The 13,130-nt window shown below is 34.4% G+C and overlaps 2 protein-coding genes across 5 annotated transcripts in view; both read left to right on the forward strand.

Annotated features, from left to right (window-relative positions):
- LOC145307423 (galactose mutarotase-like) overlaps window positions 1–6,787 on the forward strand; it is a 17,856-nt gene extending 11,069 nt beyond the window's left edge. For 2 of the 4 annotated variants that reach the window (XM_080149859.1, XM_080149860.1), the window contains exons 9-14: window positions 270–393; window positions 1,029–1,127; window positions 2,133–2,228; window positions 5,191–5,273; window positions 5,559–5,632; window positions 6,208–6,787. In XM_080149859.1, coding sequence (XP_080005985.1) covers window positions 270–393; window positions 1,029–1,127; window positions 2,133–2,228; window positions 5,191–5,273; window positions 5,559–5,632; window positions 6,208–6,213 — 482 coding nt within the window. In that variant the 3' untranslated portion in view covers window positions 6,214–6,787. Of the gene's footprint in view, window positions 1–269; window positions 394–1,028; window positions 1,128–2,132; window positions 2,229–3,836; window positions 3,913–4,902; window positions 5,033–5,190; window positions 5,274–5,558; window positions 5,633–6,207 lie in introns of those variants that run through there. The other 2 variants (XM_080149861.1, XM_080149862.1) reach the window with 2 other exon arrangements.
- The window catches only part of LOC145307420 (uncharacterized), a 178,204-nt gene that overhangs the window by 94,845 nt on the left and 70,229 nt on the right, over window positions 1–13,130 (forward strand). The gene's annotated exons all lie outside the window — the stretch shown is intronic.

Raw genomic sequence — 13,130 nt, forward strand, 5'->3', positions numbered from 1 at the left:
GTTCCCCAAATTGGGCTAAAACCTGCTAAATCCTTCACTAACACTTTAAGCCATTCCCCAAAGACTTTGACCCTAGGTCCTGGGTAACCGTGTCTTAAAATTTAGGCTTAGAGAATCATGTGGTCATAACTCATGTTTTTGTCCCCAAATTGGGCTAAAACCTGCTAAATCCTTCACTAACACTTTAGCCAAATTCTCAAAGACTTTGACCCCTAAAATATTAAATATTTTATCCCTAGATCCTTGTGTAACCCTGTCTTAATATTTAGGACTAGAGAATCATGTGGTCACCATGAGTTGTCGCAGTTATACCCCAGTCTCTGACAAACTGATCCCTACGGGAGAAATTGCAAGTGTTGAGGGAACTGTCTTTGACCTAACTCAACCTACCAGGTCATTTCATTGTATTTAAACAAGAATGACAAATATTTCTTTTCTTTAAAAAGTTCTTTGCAGTTTATTTGTAAAATAAAGGAAAATACCAATATACCAAATATCAATTTTTTACCCTTAGATTCCTATTGATCTAATCAATTTTTTCCTATTTACTTAATGAACCATCTGTTCATTTAGATGGGACAGCTAAATATAAATATAACTAAATATTAAATACCCTGTCCTTATATTGTATTAAGTTATTGGTATGTTAGCTGAAATAAAAACACAGCCCTACAAAAGAATAAAAAGAGAATTACAAACAAATCTTAATTTATATATCAGCTACAATGTTTTTTTCCCCAGTCAAATTAGTTTTTAAATTATTTAAAATATGTTTATTGGTGTAGAAATTTTTGAAAAATCTTTTTAAAAAGCTGCCAATAACCCAATAGAATATGTTGCCTTTTCTGTGAAAATCTAACCAAAACAATGAAAAATACACAGAAAGCTTTGATCACTTTAATTGAGGAATCATTATTTGTTAAAATTAATTTTTGTCAACCAAAGTGTCCTTGTTATTTTGAGGAGGTAGTTGTCCAGAATATACACCTATACTTGTACACATATTAACTTACCATCTGTCTATCTAGACTAGGAGATGTACTGGGTAATTGTCCTGGAGGAGATAATAATGGCTTTGATCATAACTTTGTGGTTCATGATGATGATAAACTCAACAAAGTCTGCAGGTAGGTTACCAGTACCCAAGGTTTTATTATTTAAATCTTGGCTCAAAAACTTTGGGTACATTACTACAATCTTTATTGGTTGGCTCAAAACAGGTGTTGTCCAAACTCTTTGACCAATAACTTTAATCTACAGAAGTTGATCTAATTGACTTAAAAGCTGTCATACTATATATACTATAGGATGGAGAGAGTTAAAATAAATATATCATATAGATAGATAGATAGATAGATAGATAGATAAATAGTGGCGTTGTAGCTTAGTGGTAACACACTGAAATAAAGTGGGGAGAGTTTAAGTTCAAGTCCCCATGTGGCAACTCAAATTTCTCAGTCATTAAACATTCACCCAGCTCCCTCTATTTGTGTAAGAAGTGAGATTATTGAGTTGTTTGGATACTTAATAGTCACATACATAATATCTGTACAACCCTTATCAAAAGCTCCTCTGCGGAGAGCGTCATTCATTAAGGTGATTTAATTTGGGACACCTGCCATACTCTGCGAGAGTAGCTACAATGAGACAGCAGGTCAAGTCATATTGTACTTGAATGTGGAGCTTGATAGCCCTAGTGGCTATACAAAATTGTCTCGTCCTTCTCCTTGGCTACTTAGGTCCAAACAATTAGAAATAATGGGTAAACACACACACATAGATAGATTAACCTATAATAGGATAGTTATTTCTCACTTTGTATTATAAACAGCTTTCCGCGAATATAAAATGTACAATTATAAGATTAAAACTAGTTTCTTGGCCCTGAGATGCCGAAGGCATGGGCTAAAAAACTGGTTTTAATCCTATAATTGTATATTTTTATATTTGTAGAAAACTGTTATACTGTAATACGATGCTAGACATAATTTTTTCGTGTGGATGAGAACCGGTTCTAATCCTCCGGATATTAATCGGTTTCGAATAAATACGTGAAAAAATATTCAATATTCTAGGATAGTGGTAATTTTGTATATCATCAATTTGTTAGATAAAACTATTCTATATAATAGGATAGAGCAACTTGACACCAAGATCTGGATGGAATGTTGGACTGATCAACCTGGATGTCAGTTCTACACTGGCAACTTCATCCCACAGGATGGCAGGTACATATATGTCTGTCTATCTGTCTTTCTATCTGTCTATCTGTCTGTCTGTCTATCTGTCTATCTATCTTTCTGTCTGTCTGTCTATGTGTCTGTCTATCTGGTTAGAATGTTGGACTGATCAACCTGGATGTCAATTCTACACTGGCAACTTCATCCCACAGGATGGCAGGTACATATCTGTCTGTCTGTCTGTCTATCTTTCTGTCTGTTTGTCTATCTATATGTCTGTCTATCTGGTTAGAATGTTGGACAGATCAACCTGGGTGTCAGTATATACTATACTGGCAACTTCATCCCACAGGATGGCAGGTACATGTATGTCTGTCCATCTATCTGTCTATCTATCTGTCTATCTATCTGTCTATCTATCTGTCTATCTTAATATCTGTTTATCTTTCTGTCTGTCTATCTATATGTCTGTCTATCTGGTTAGAATGTTGGTCTGATCAACCTGGATGTCAGTTCTACACTGGCAACTTCATTTCACAGGATGGCAGGTATATATCTGTCTGTCTATCTGTCTGTTTATCTGTCTGTTTATCTGTCTGTCTATCTGTATATCTATAAGTCTGTCTATCTGGTTAGAATGTTGAACATATCAACCTGGGTGTCAGTTCTACACTGGAAACTTTATACCACAGGATGGCACATACATATATTTATATCTGTATATCTGTCTGTCTGTCTATCTGTCTATCTATATGCTTGTCTTTCTGTCTGTATGTATATCTGTATATATATATGAATCTGTATGTATGTCTAATTATTTATCTATCTGCATGTCTGTTCCATTTATCATTATATCTATCTGTCCATCTATTAGTCTGTCTATCTGTCTATCTGTCTAACTGTCTATATGTCTGTCTATCTATCTATCTGTCTAGCTATCTGTCTGTCTATCTAACTATCTACCTGTCTGTCTATCTGTCTGTTGGTCTGCTTGTCTATCTGTCTGTTGGTCTGTTTATCTATCTCTCTGTCTGTTTGTCTATCTGTATGTCTATCTGTCTGTATAATTTTCTGTCTATCTGTTTTCTGTCTGTTTGTCTATTTGTCATTCTAAATATCTTTATATCTTGTATGTCTATATGTTTGTCTATAAATCTGTCTATATTTCTATCTGTATGTCATTTCATCTTTATATCTATCAGCTAGTCTAACTAATGAAACAATTGTTTAGCCTGGTTGGAAAGGGTGGCAGTGTACACAAGAAATATAGACAGATAGACAGACACATGAATTGACAGATAGACAGACAGATAGACATACAGATAGACAGACAGATAGACAGACAGATAGACAGACAAATAGACAGACAGATAGACAGACAGATAGACAGACAGATAGACAGACAGATAGACAGACATATAGACAGACAGATAGACAGACAGATAGACAAACAGACAGATAGACAGACAGATAGACAGACAGATAGACAGACAGATAGACAGACAGATAGACAGACAGATAGACAGACAGACAGACAGACAGATAGACTAATGAAACATTTATTTAGTACTGTTAGAAAGGGTAAATATATCTTTACAGATAGACAGACAGACAAACAGATAGACAGAGAGATAGACTAATGAAACAACTGTTTAGTCTTGTTGGAAAGGGTGGTAGTGTATATAAGAAACATGCTGGCATCTGTCTTGATACATAAATACATCTTTACAGATAGACAGATAGGCAGACAGACAGACAGACAGATAGACAGACTGATAGACCAATGAAACAATTATTTAGTCTTGTTAGAAGGGTGGAAGTGTATACAAGAAACATGCTGGCTTCTGTCTTGAGATACAAATACATCTTTACAGATATACAGACAGACAGACAGAGGGACAGATAGACAGACAGATAGACTAATGAAACAATTATTTAGTCTTGTTAGAAGGGTGGAAGTGTATACAAGAAACATGCTGGCATCTGTCTTGAGAGATAAATACATCTTTACAGATAGACAGATGGGCATACAGACAGACAGAGGGACAGATAGACAGACAGTTAGACTAAAGATACAATTATTTAGTCTTGTTGGAAAGGGTGGTAGTGTATAAAATAAACATGCTGGCTTCTGTCTAGAGACACAAATACATCTGTATAGACAGACAGATAGACAGACAGACAGACAGACAGACAGATCGAAAGACAGATAGACAGACAGATAGACAGACGGATAGACAGACAGATAGACAGACAGATAGACAGACAGATAGACAGACAGATAGACAGACAGATAGACAGACAGATAGACAGACAGATAGACATACAGATATACAGACAGATAAACAGACATATAGACAGACAGATAGACAGACAGATAGACAGACAGATAGACATACAGATAGACAGACAGAAAGACAGACAGATAGACAGACAGATAAACAGACAGATAGACAGACATATAGACAGACAGATAGACAGACAGATAGACAGACAGATAGACAGACAGATAGACAGACAGATAGACAGACAGATAGACAGACAGATATACTAATGATACAATTATCTAGTCTTGTTGGAAAGGGAGGTAGTGTATACTCTAAGCATACTGGTTTCTGTTTAGAGACACAAATACATCTGTACAGACAGACAGACAGACAGATAGACAGACAGATAGACAGACAGACAGACAGACAGGTAGACTAATGATACAACTGTTTAGTCTTGTTGGAAAGGGTGGAAGTGTATATAAGAAACATGCTGGCTTCTGTCTTGAGATACAAATACATCTGTATAGACAGACATATAGACAGACAGACAGACAGACAGACAGGTAGACTAATGATACAACTATTTAGTCTTGTTGGAAAGGGTGGAAGTGTATATCAGAAACATGCTGGCTTCTGTCTTGAGACATAAATACATCTGTATAAATAGACAGATAGACATACAGATAGACAGACAGATAGACAGACAGACAGACAGGTAGACTAATGATACAACTGTTTAGTCTTGTTGGAAAGGGTGGAAGTGTATATAAGAAACATGCTGGCTTCTGTCTTGAGACACAAATACATCCAGATGCTGTAAACCAGGAATAATATATAATCTTTCCTAGGGATCTAAAGGGATAAGACAATGGCCAATCATTAGATGTACATCCCCAATGATGATACACCAAATTACCCTTTCTACAAATTAATTTTATTGGTTGAAACATTTGAACACTCAACTTAATGAATCTAATTTCACTAAAATCCCCAAAATTGTTAATCAAACGAATAGAAAACGTTATTATAAAACTTTGAGGACTAGTGTATTATACAGACCATTGTCCCCTCTCTCTCTCTGCATTAGAAAGATTATGAATTATTGTGAAGGAGAAGTTCCCAAGCCCTGTAATACGTCCAGGGGAACAATACAAACACACTACAGAATTCATATTTGGACAGGCAGACTATATATTATTTTTATATATAGATATATAGATAGATAGATAATAAATAGGTACAGATAGACAGACAGACAGACAGACAGACACACTACAGCATTTATATTTAGACAGGCAGACCATATATTATTATTTTTATATAGATAGATAGATAATATATAGGTATAGACAGACAGACAGATAAAGAGACATATAGACAGACAGACAGACAGACATACAGACAGACATACTACAGAATTCATATTTGGACAGTCAGAACATATTTTATCTTTATATATAGATAGATAGATAATATATAGACAGACATACAGACAGACAGATAGACAGATAGACAGATAGACAGACAGATAGACATATAGACAATAGATAAACAGATAAACAGATAAACAGACAATCAAACAGACAGATAGATATACATACATAGACATAGAAATACAGATGTAGAGACAGAGAGACAGATAGATAGATAAACAGACAGAGAGATTGATAGACAGACAGACAGATTGATAGATAGACAGATAAACAGATAGAATGTTTGTAAAGCCAATAAGTTCCTAAATAATATATGTTTTTCAGGCTTAATTTGAGATGAGAAAAAATAAATTAGTTTACATAATATCTTGATATCCATATCTACTTTATAGACTAATATATTTTAGTATATAGGTATATCAGGTCAACTGGCGTTCATGGTATAATATTCCTGGTAACGAATATCTCCAGAAATCCAGTAATTTAAAAGGCTGCTAGGTGCCAAACAACTGAACGTACATATCATGCCCGCACACTGTTCTAAATGGCATAAGAAGGCCTACAAATAATCTGGAATAGCCAAGATCCTAAGATGAAAAAAACGTGTAAAATAAGTCTTTTTTGCGCATTTATGTGCACTGCGAGATAATTGTGCATTATTGATAAATAACTATTCCAGATTATTTGTAAGCCTTCTTTGTGGGTTAAAACTTGGTATGAGAATAATCTATATGTTCCACCGTTTGGCCGTTAGAAGCCTTTAAAGCTCATAGAATTTTGGAGATATTCGTTGCCAGGAACATTTTACCGTGAACTGGAGTTGGCCCAGTCTATCTAAATATCTGTTTTACTTATTGTTATTAGTTATTATTATGAAAAAATAAATAATATTTATATAAAGATATTCAAATTTTAATAAATTTTAAAAGTGAAGCTTTTCTTTAATTATGGTCGGTCCGTCCGTTACGGATAACCTTTAAAATTAATTTAGAATTGTCCTATCAACTTCAAACTCTGTTAGGTAGTTAGGTAGTAGTTTGGTAATAAAGGTGGAAATGTAAAAAAAACTAGATCTAATATCCAATAAATAAGTTACTTGATCTGTCATTCTATCAGTTATGCTGTAAAAATATAGATATGAAAATGAACATATTTGAAAAGTTTCGCAAATTTTTATTATAGATACATTTTTTATACATTTATGACCAATGAACATATCTGCTCTTTAAATCATTTTATCTGTATGTAAGGGTGTCCTATAGTGTAGTAGTTAGCACACTACCCTGTGGTTGGGAGAAACCGAGTTCGAGTCTCCACACAGACTTTGCACTTGGTCGACAAATGCTGTTGCAATTTGTCAGATTATGATCACGCAACCTTTCCTGAGATGCCCTAAGGTTGTAAGGAGGGAGAATTGTAGGAAGTTAGGATTCTACCTATCAAGCAGCTTTAACCATGCTTTACCTCATCCATGCTCCTCGTATGAGAGTGCCATTAATTAGGGTGGCTTAATATGGAACAACTGCCAAAACTCTAGGCCAAGATTGGCTAAGATTGGCCAAAGGATTCTCACTTACAGTCTCCATGTGCATCTGAGTCCTAGCTTCAGAGAATCAGGGCTACAACAACAACAACATGTACATCCATGATTTGTGCTTTGCTACTTATGGATGTTGTCAGCCTTGTATTAATATATCAACAAGGATGACAATATCCATAAAAGCGAAGCACTGAAACGGTAGGACAAACGGACATTAACATTTTTATAGTGTCAGAATAGGTATACAAATAGTATAGGTTAGGTTATAATTAAAATAGCATAGACTCTGATGTTTTACTTAAGCAATGTCCACTCTGACGTTTGTCCACTCCGACGTTTGTCCCACTCTGACGTTTGTCCACTCTGACGTTTGGGACTCTTGCATTTGGGACTCTTGCGTTTGTCCACTCTGACGTTTGGGACTCTTACGTTTGGGGTAGGACCGAATATAAATGTATAAGAATCGGAGCAAAATTGTAAGTAAATTTGTTGAAAAACTGCTTGATACAGGATAATGTTATTGGACATACTTACATTTTTAGGACTTGATTATAGAGTTGCTTTGCATAACATTACATAGCATATCATTGTACTTTGTTGTCCTAGGAATCAACATACCAAAAATCAGATCAATCGGATAATTAGATCACATAAAAATTTGTTGTTAAAAAAGTAAGAAAATCAACATGTTTAAAATGGAAGTATGGACATTCTTGTTATGACTATAGAGTTGCTACGCTTTTTAAATCATACCTAACTACTGCTGGAATCACCATGCAAAGTTTGAAATCGATATGACATCTCTAACATGCCTAAATTAACGAAGAAAGCTATCCGTTTGTTACGAACGTACGGACGGACCGACCCTAATTATAGAAAAGCTTCGCTTTTAAGAAGTATAGGTCATCGAAAAATCTACCAAAATTAAAAAAAAAATAAAAAAATCTTCCAAGTGCAACATGTAAAAAAATAATATATGACTAATACAAACGACAATGACTAAAGTGGTAATTCCAAGCTTTACAGGTGTTTGATGAATACGATAATAGTTATTATCTCGCATCGTATTATAAACAGCTTTCCGTGGATATAGAATGTACAATTATGAGATTAAAACTAGTTTTTTTTAGCCCCGTGGTTTTAATCTTATGATTGTACATTTCTATATTCGTAGAAAACTGGATATAATACGATGCTAGACATAGTTTTTTTTCGTATGGATGAGAACAGGTTCCTATCCACCGGATTCGAATGAATACGAGAAATATTATTAATATTACGGCCATGATTCATAAATATATAGGAGTTTCCATTTAATAATTAATAAGGCTGCATCTACTACATAATAAGAGTTTATCCGTCATATACGTACGTGGATATTATGACATGAGAAAATTGGTCGTCAATTTAGATTTCTAATATGGACATCATTTACTGGTCAATAGGTTCATCCAGTAAGAGGGGAGGGGTCGAAACTTCCTTTTATATATATTTTTTTTACTGAGGGCGATTCCTCCCTAAAAATAGTTATAGACCTTCCCATGACCTATGAGAAGCTACCCTGTTGAGGAGAACCCGATCGTTTCAGCGGTTAGCTGAGATCCTTTGGTACAAACAAACAGACAAAAATACATCCTGTTACAATATAATTAGGATATATATAGATAAATAGATAGATAGATAGATAGATAGATAGATAGATATATAGATAGCTATGTAGATAGATAGACAGACAGACAGACAGACATCGCTCTACTTTGTATTATATAATATGCAGTACATTTTAGGGGGGTTCCCTATATGCCCCCATGCAGTGAAGGAGGGCTGATTGACAGTATATTTTTTTAATGAGGGAAATTTTTCTTGGGAGGGTTGTGGTACCCACCTCCAAAATAGGTATAATATACCTTCCTAGGACCCATGAGAAGCTTCAATGTAAAGAATAACCATGTAGTTGCATCAGATTGCGAGACACATACACATCCTGTTAACACTAAATAAAGATACTAGCAGCTTCGCCCCTAGACACTAGGGGCTTTTCCCCAAGAGGTATTTTAGATTTTTTTAAAAAGTAAAAAAAAAATTGTAAGGGGAGGAATTTTTTATTTTATAAGGGGGGGGGGGGATTGGTCGACCCCCTTTTTTAATTTTAGTTTAAAAAAAAAAATCATTTTTTTGGGGGGTGAGGATTTATATCATTTTTTTGGGGTTGGGGGTGTACCAGTAGGTATATTCCCTGAAAAGACGGACAGACAGACAAACAGACAGACAGGCATCGTTCTACTTTGTATTATAGATAGCTGCTGCGCCCAAGCATCTGTGGGCTCTATATTCGAAGGGATATGGAGGTGCATCAAAATAGCCTAAAACCATATCCTGACTTGTTTTTTTAAAAAGCCTAAAACCATCCCAAGACACATAAAATGATCAATGTTAAGAAGAACCATATCGGTTCAGTGGTTAGCAAAATACTTCCCTACAGACAAAAAACTTACTACTTTATGACAGACAAACATTAACTCTTGTAGAGTGTTAGAACTGAATATAAAAAATATGAATATATAAGTTTTGACAAATTATACATAAATTTGTTGCAAAACTTCTTATATACAGAATTCTGTTTAAGGACATACTGACATTTTTAGGACTTGATTATAGAGATGCTTTGCTGAACATACTGTACCTTATTGTAATAGGAATCAGTATTCCAAAATCAGACCAATCAAACAATTACATGAAAATTTGCTGTTATAAAAAGTTAAAAATCAACATGTTTAAAATGGACGTACGAACATTCTGGTAACAATTATAGAGTTCTTTGCTCCCTGTATCATACCTTACTACTGCAGGAATCACCATGCAAACTTTCAAATCGATAAGAAAATTCTAACATGCCTAAATTAACGAAAAAAGGTATTGGTTACGTACGGACGGACATACAGACGGACGTTAAAAAAAAGTCATTATAAAACTTTGGGGACTAGTGTAATAAACAGCCCATTGAGCTCTCTGAGTACTACCCCACAAAAAAACGGGAAATTAATCATTCATGTGAATGAGCACCAACCTATATTATTTAGTGGCAATTTTGTTGTGTTTGTCCATTAAAATCTCGTAAATGTTTGTAAAAGTCCAAGGAAGGTTTTAGGCTTTTTGCGGGTATAAAGTTTCACCTCCCCCCAACTCTTGTAAAAAAAGTTCCTCTTTTGTTTTGGCTTTTCTTAGTTATTATTTCTCTGCTTGGAGAAAAGACTTTATTGTCCTTGTAAAATGTTTGTGTTATTTTTAAAAGCGAAGCTTTTCAATAATTAGGGTTGGTCCGTCCGTTCGGAATGGATAGCCTTTTTCGTTAATTTAGGCATGTTAGAATCGTCCTATCGATTTCAAACTTTTCATGGTGATTCCTGTAGTAGTTAGGTATGATTTAAAAAGCGTAGCAACTCTATAATCATTTCCAGAATGTCCGTATGTCCATTTTAAATGTGACAATTTTTTAATTAAAAAAAAACCAAGTTTTTTATGTGATATAATTATCCGATTGATCTGATTTTTGGAAAACTTATTTCTAAAACAACAATGTACATGTACAATGTTATAAGCGAACCATCTCTACTGGTTCAGAGCTCCGCTTTTATGGATGTTGTCATCCTTAGCTGGATCTTTATATCATTTCAATGGTGCGCCAAATCGGGGTGCGCCGAATTTTAGCCAATCACAGCGCGGCATTTCGTTAAATACTGTGCTCTCATTGGTGGAAAGTTGGCTCACCCCGATTTGGCGCACCATTTAAATGATTTAAAGATCCAGCTCTTGTCACGTAGCTAATATGGAGCTCTGAAGAAAGGGAATTTCCCGATTTTATAAAAAATTCTAAATTTTTTGTCATGCATTTTTTAGAAACAAAAGCTAACTGCTTATGTATTTTATAAGATTAAAATAATATCAAATATCAATTTAATATGAAAAATGATAAAATTTCAAGTAACATTTTTTAACTTCTTATAATAAAGTAACAGGATGTCTGTCTGTCTGTTTTTTTTCTGTTTGTTTGTACTGAAGGATATTGAACTGCTTAATTAATATGATTCTTCTTTAAAATACAGCTTCTCTTGAGTCATAGAAAGGTTTATAACTAATTCTGGAAGGAGGGTACTAACACCCTCCCAAGAGAAATTTCTTTAACTTCAAGTGCCCCTAGAGGCCTCTAGGGACGTATCCTCTAGTATATACATATAGCGCTTTAGAATTGAAAAAAAGAATATTTTGATAAAAAAATTTAAACCTTACTTTTAAAGTCAGCTTTTACTAAAAGTAAAATTTTTGGTTTAAACAAAATGATTGATGTGTGTGTGTGTTTGTACGTGTGTGTGTGTGCGTATGTGTGTGTGTGTGTTTGTACGTGTGTGTGTGTGCATGTGCGCGAGCGCGTATGCACACTTTCTATGTAATATACTTGAATTGACGTAAAAAAAAGGCATCCGGTTCTGCTAATATTTGGTTGTTCACATTTATTTAGCAGCGTCTATATGTTCTTGGTAATATATTAAGATTGTTAATACAAAGTTTTCTTTTTTACAAACCAGGTGTATTTAGACTGGTTCTGAGCCTACTGAAAAACCAAGTATATTATTGTAAAAACTTTTTCTATAAGAAAACAAATATTATGTTTTTGGCCAAGGCATTCCCTTATAGCATTTATCTCATGTATCTGATATAGCAACAAATGCATGATTTCAAAGGTTTGAGGGGAAAGGGGTCGGGTGGTAATCAAATGTATTTTTTTTAATTAGGATGTAAATTTTTTTAGTTCTGGGGTATAGCACCCCTTTACAACCCCCCCCCCCTCCCAACTCCTATTTGAGTCTGTGGCAGTAACCCTAATCTAGTTTTCATGAAAAAAATTACCCAAAAGTTTTTGAGCCATCTAATAAGATAGTAAAATAAAAACTTTGGGTATGGGTTTCATTTATAATCCAATGTCCCCTCCCCAACTGTATGTGAATTTACAGAGAGAGAGAGAAAATGGGCAAATCATTACATTCAGAATTGAATTGGCAGAATATAATCCATAAGTCTCAACAAAATTGTAACTAATTTTGTTAAAAAACCGCTTAAATATTTATTCTATTTAGGACTTGATTACAAAGATGCTTCGCTTATAACATTGTACCATGTTCCAAAAGGAATCAGTATTCTAAAAATCAGATGAATAGGAAAATTTTAACTTACAAGTTAAATGGACGTATGGACAGTATGATGCCAATAATGGAGTTACTACACTTTCTAAATCTTACCTAACTGTTATAGCTATCATTATTCAAAATTTGAAATCGATAGGATAATTCTTACATGCCTAAATTAACGAAAAAACTAACTGTTAGGAAAGGACAATGTTGATAAACAAAATTATCCCCCCTAGTTGAATCATTTGTACACTCAACTTAATGGACCAACCAAAAACCAATTAAAATTAATTAAAAGTCTCCAAACTTGTTAAGCTACAAAATAAGAAAATGCTACAATAAACCCCGTCCATTGTCCCCTTTCTCTTTGTGTGTGGGGACGTTTTGGTTTGTGTGTGTTGGTATGTGCAGGAAGGGAGGGGACAGTGGTCTGTAATAATCTTTTCTTATTCGTTGGCTTAATAACTTTGGGGACTTTTTTTGATTGGTTGATTCATTAAGTTGAGTGTCCAAACATTTCCACC

This window comes from Acartia tonsa, chromosome 15 (genome assembly GCF_053477335.1).
Source record: "Acartia tonsa isolate MP-2025a chromosome 15, ASM5347733v1, whole genome shotgun sequence".
NCBI lineage: Eukaryota > Metazoa > Arthropoda > Copepoda > Calanoida > Acartiidae > Acartia > Acartia tonsa.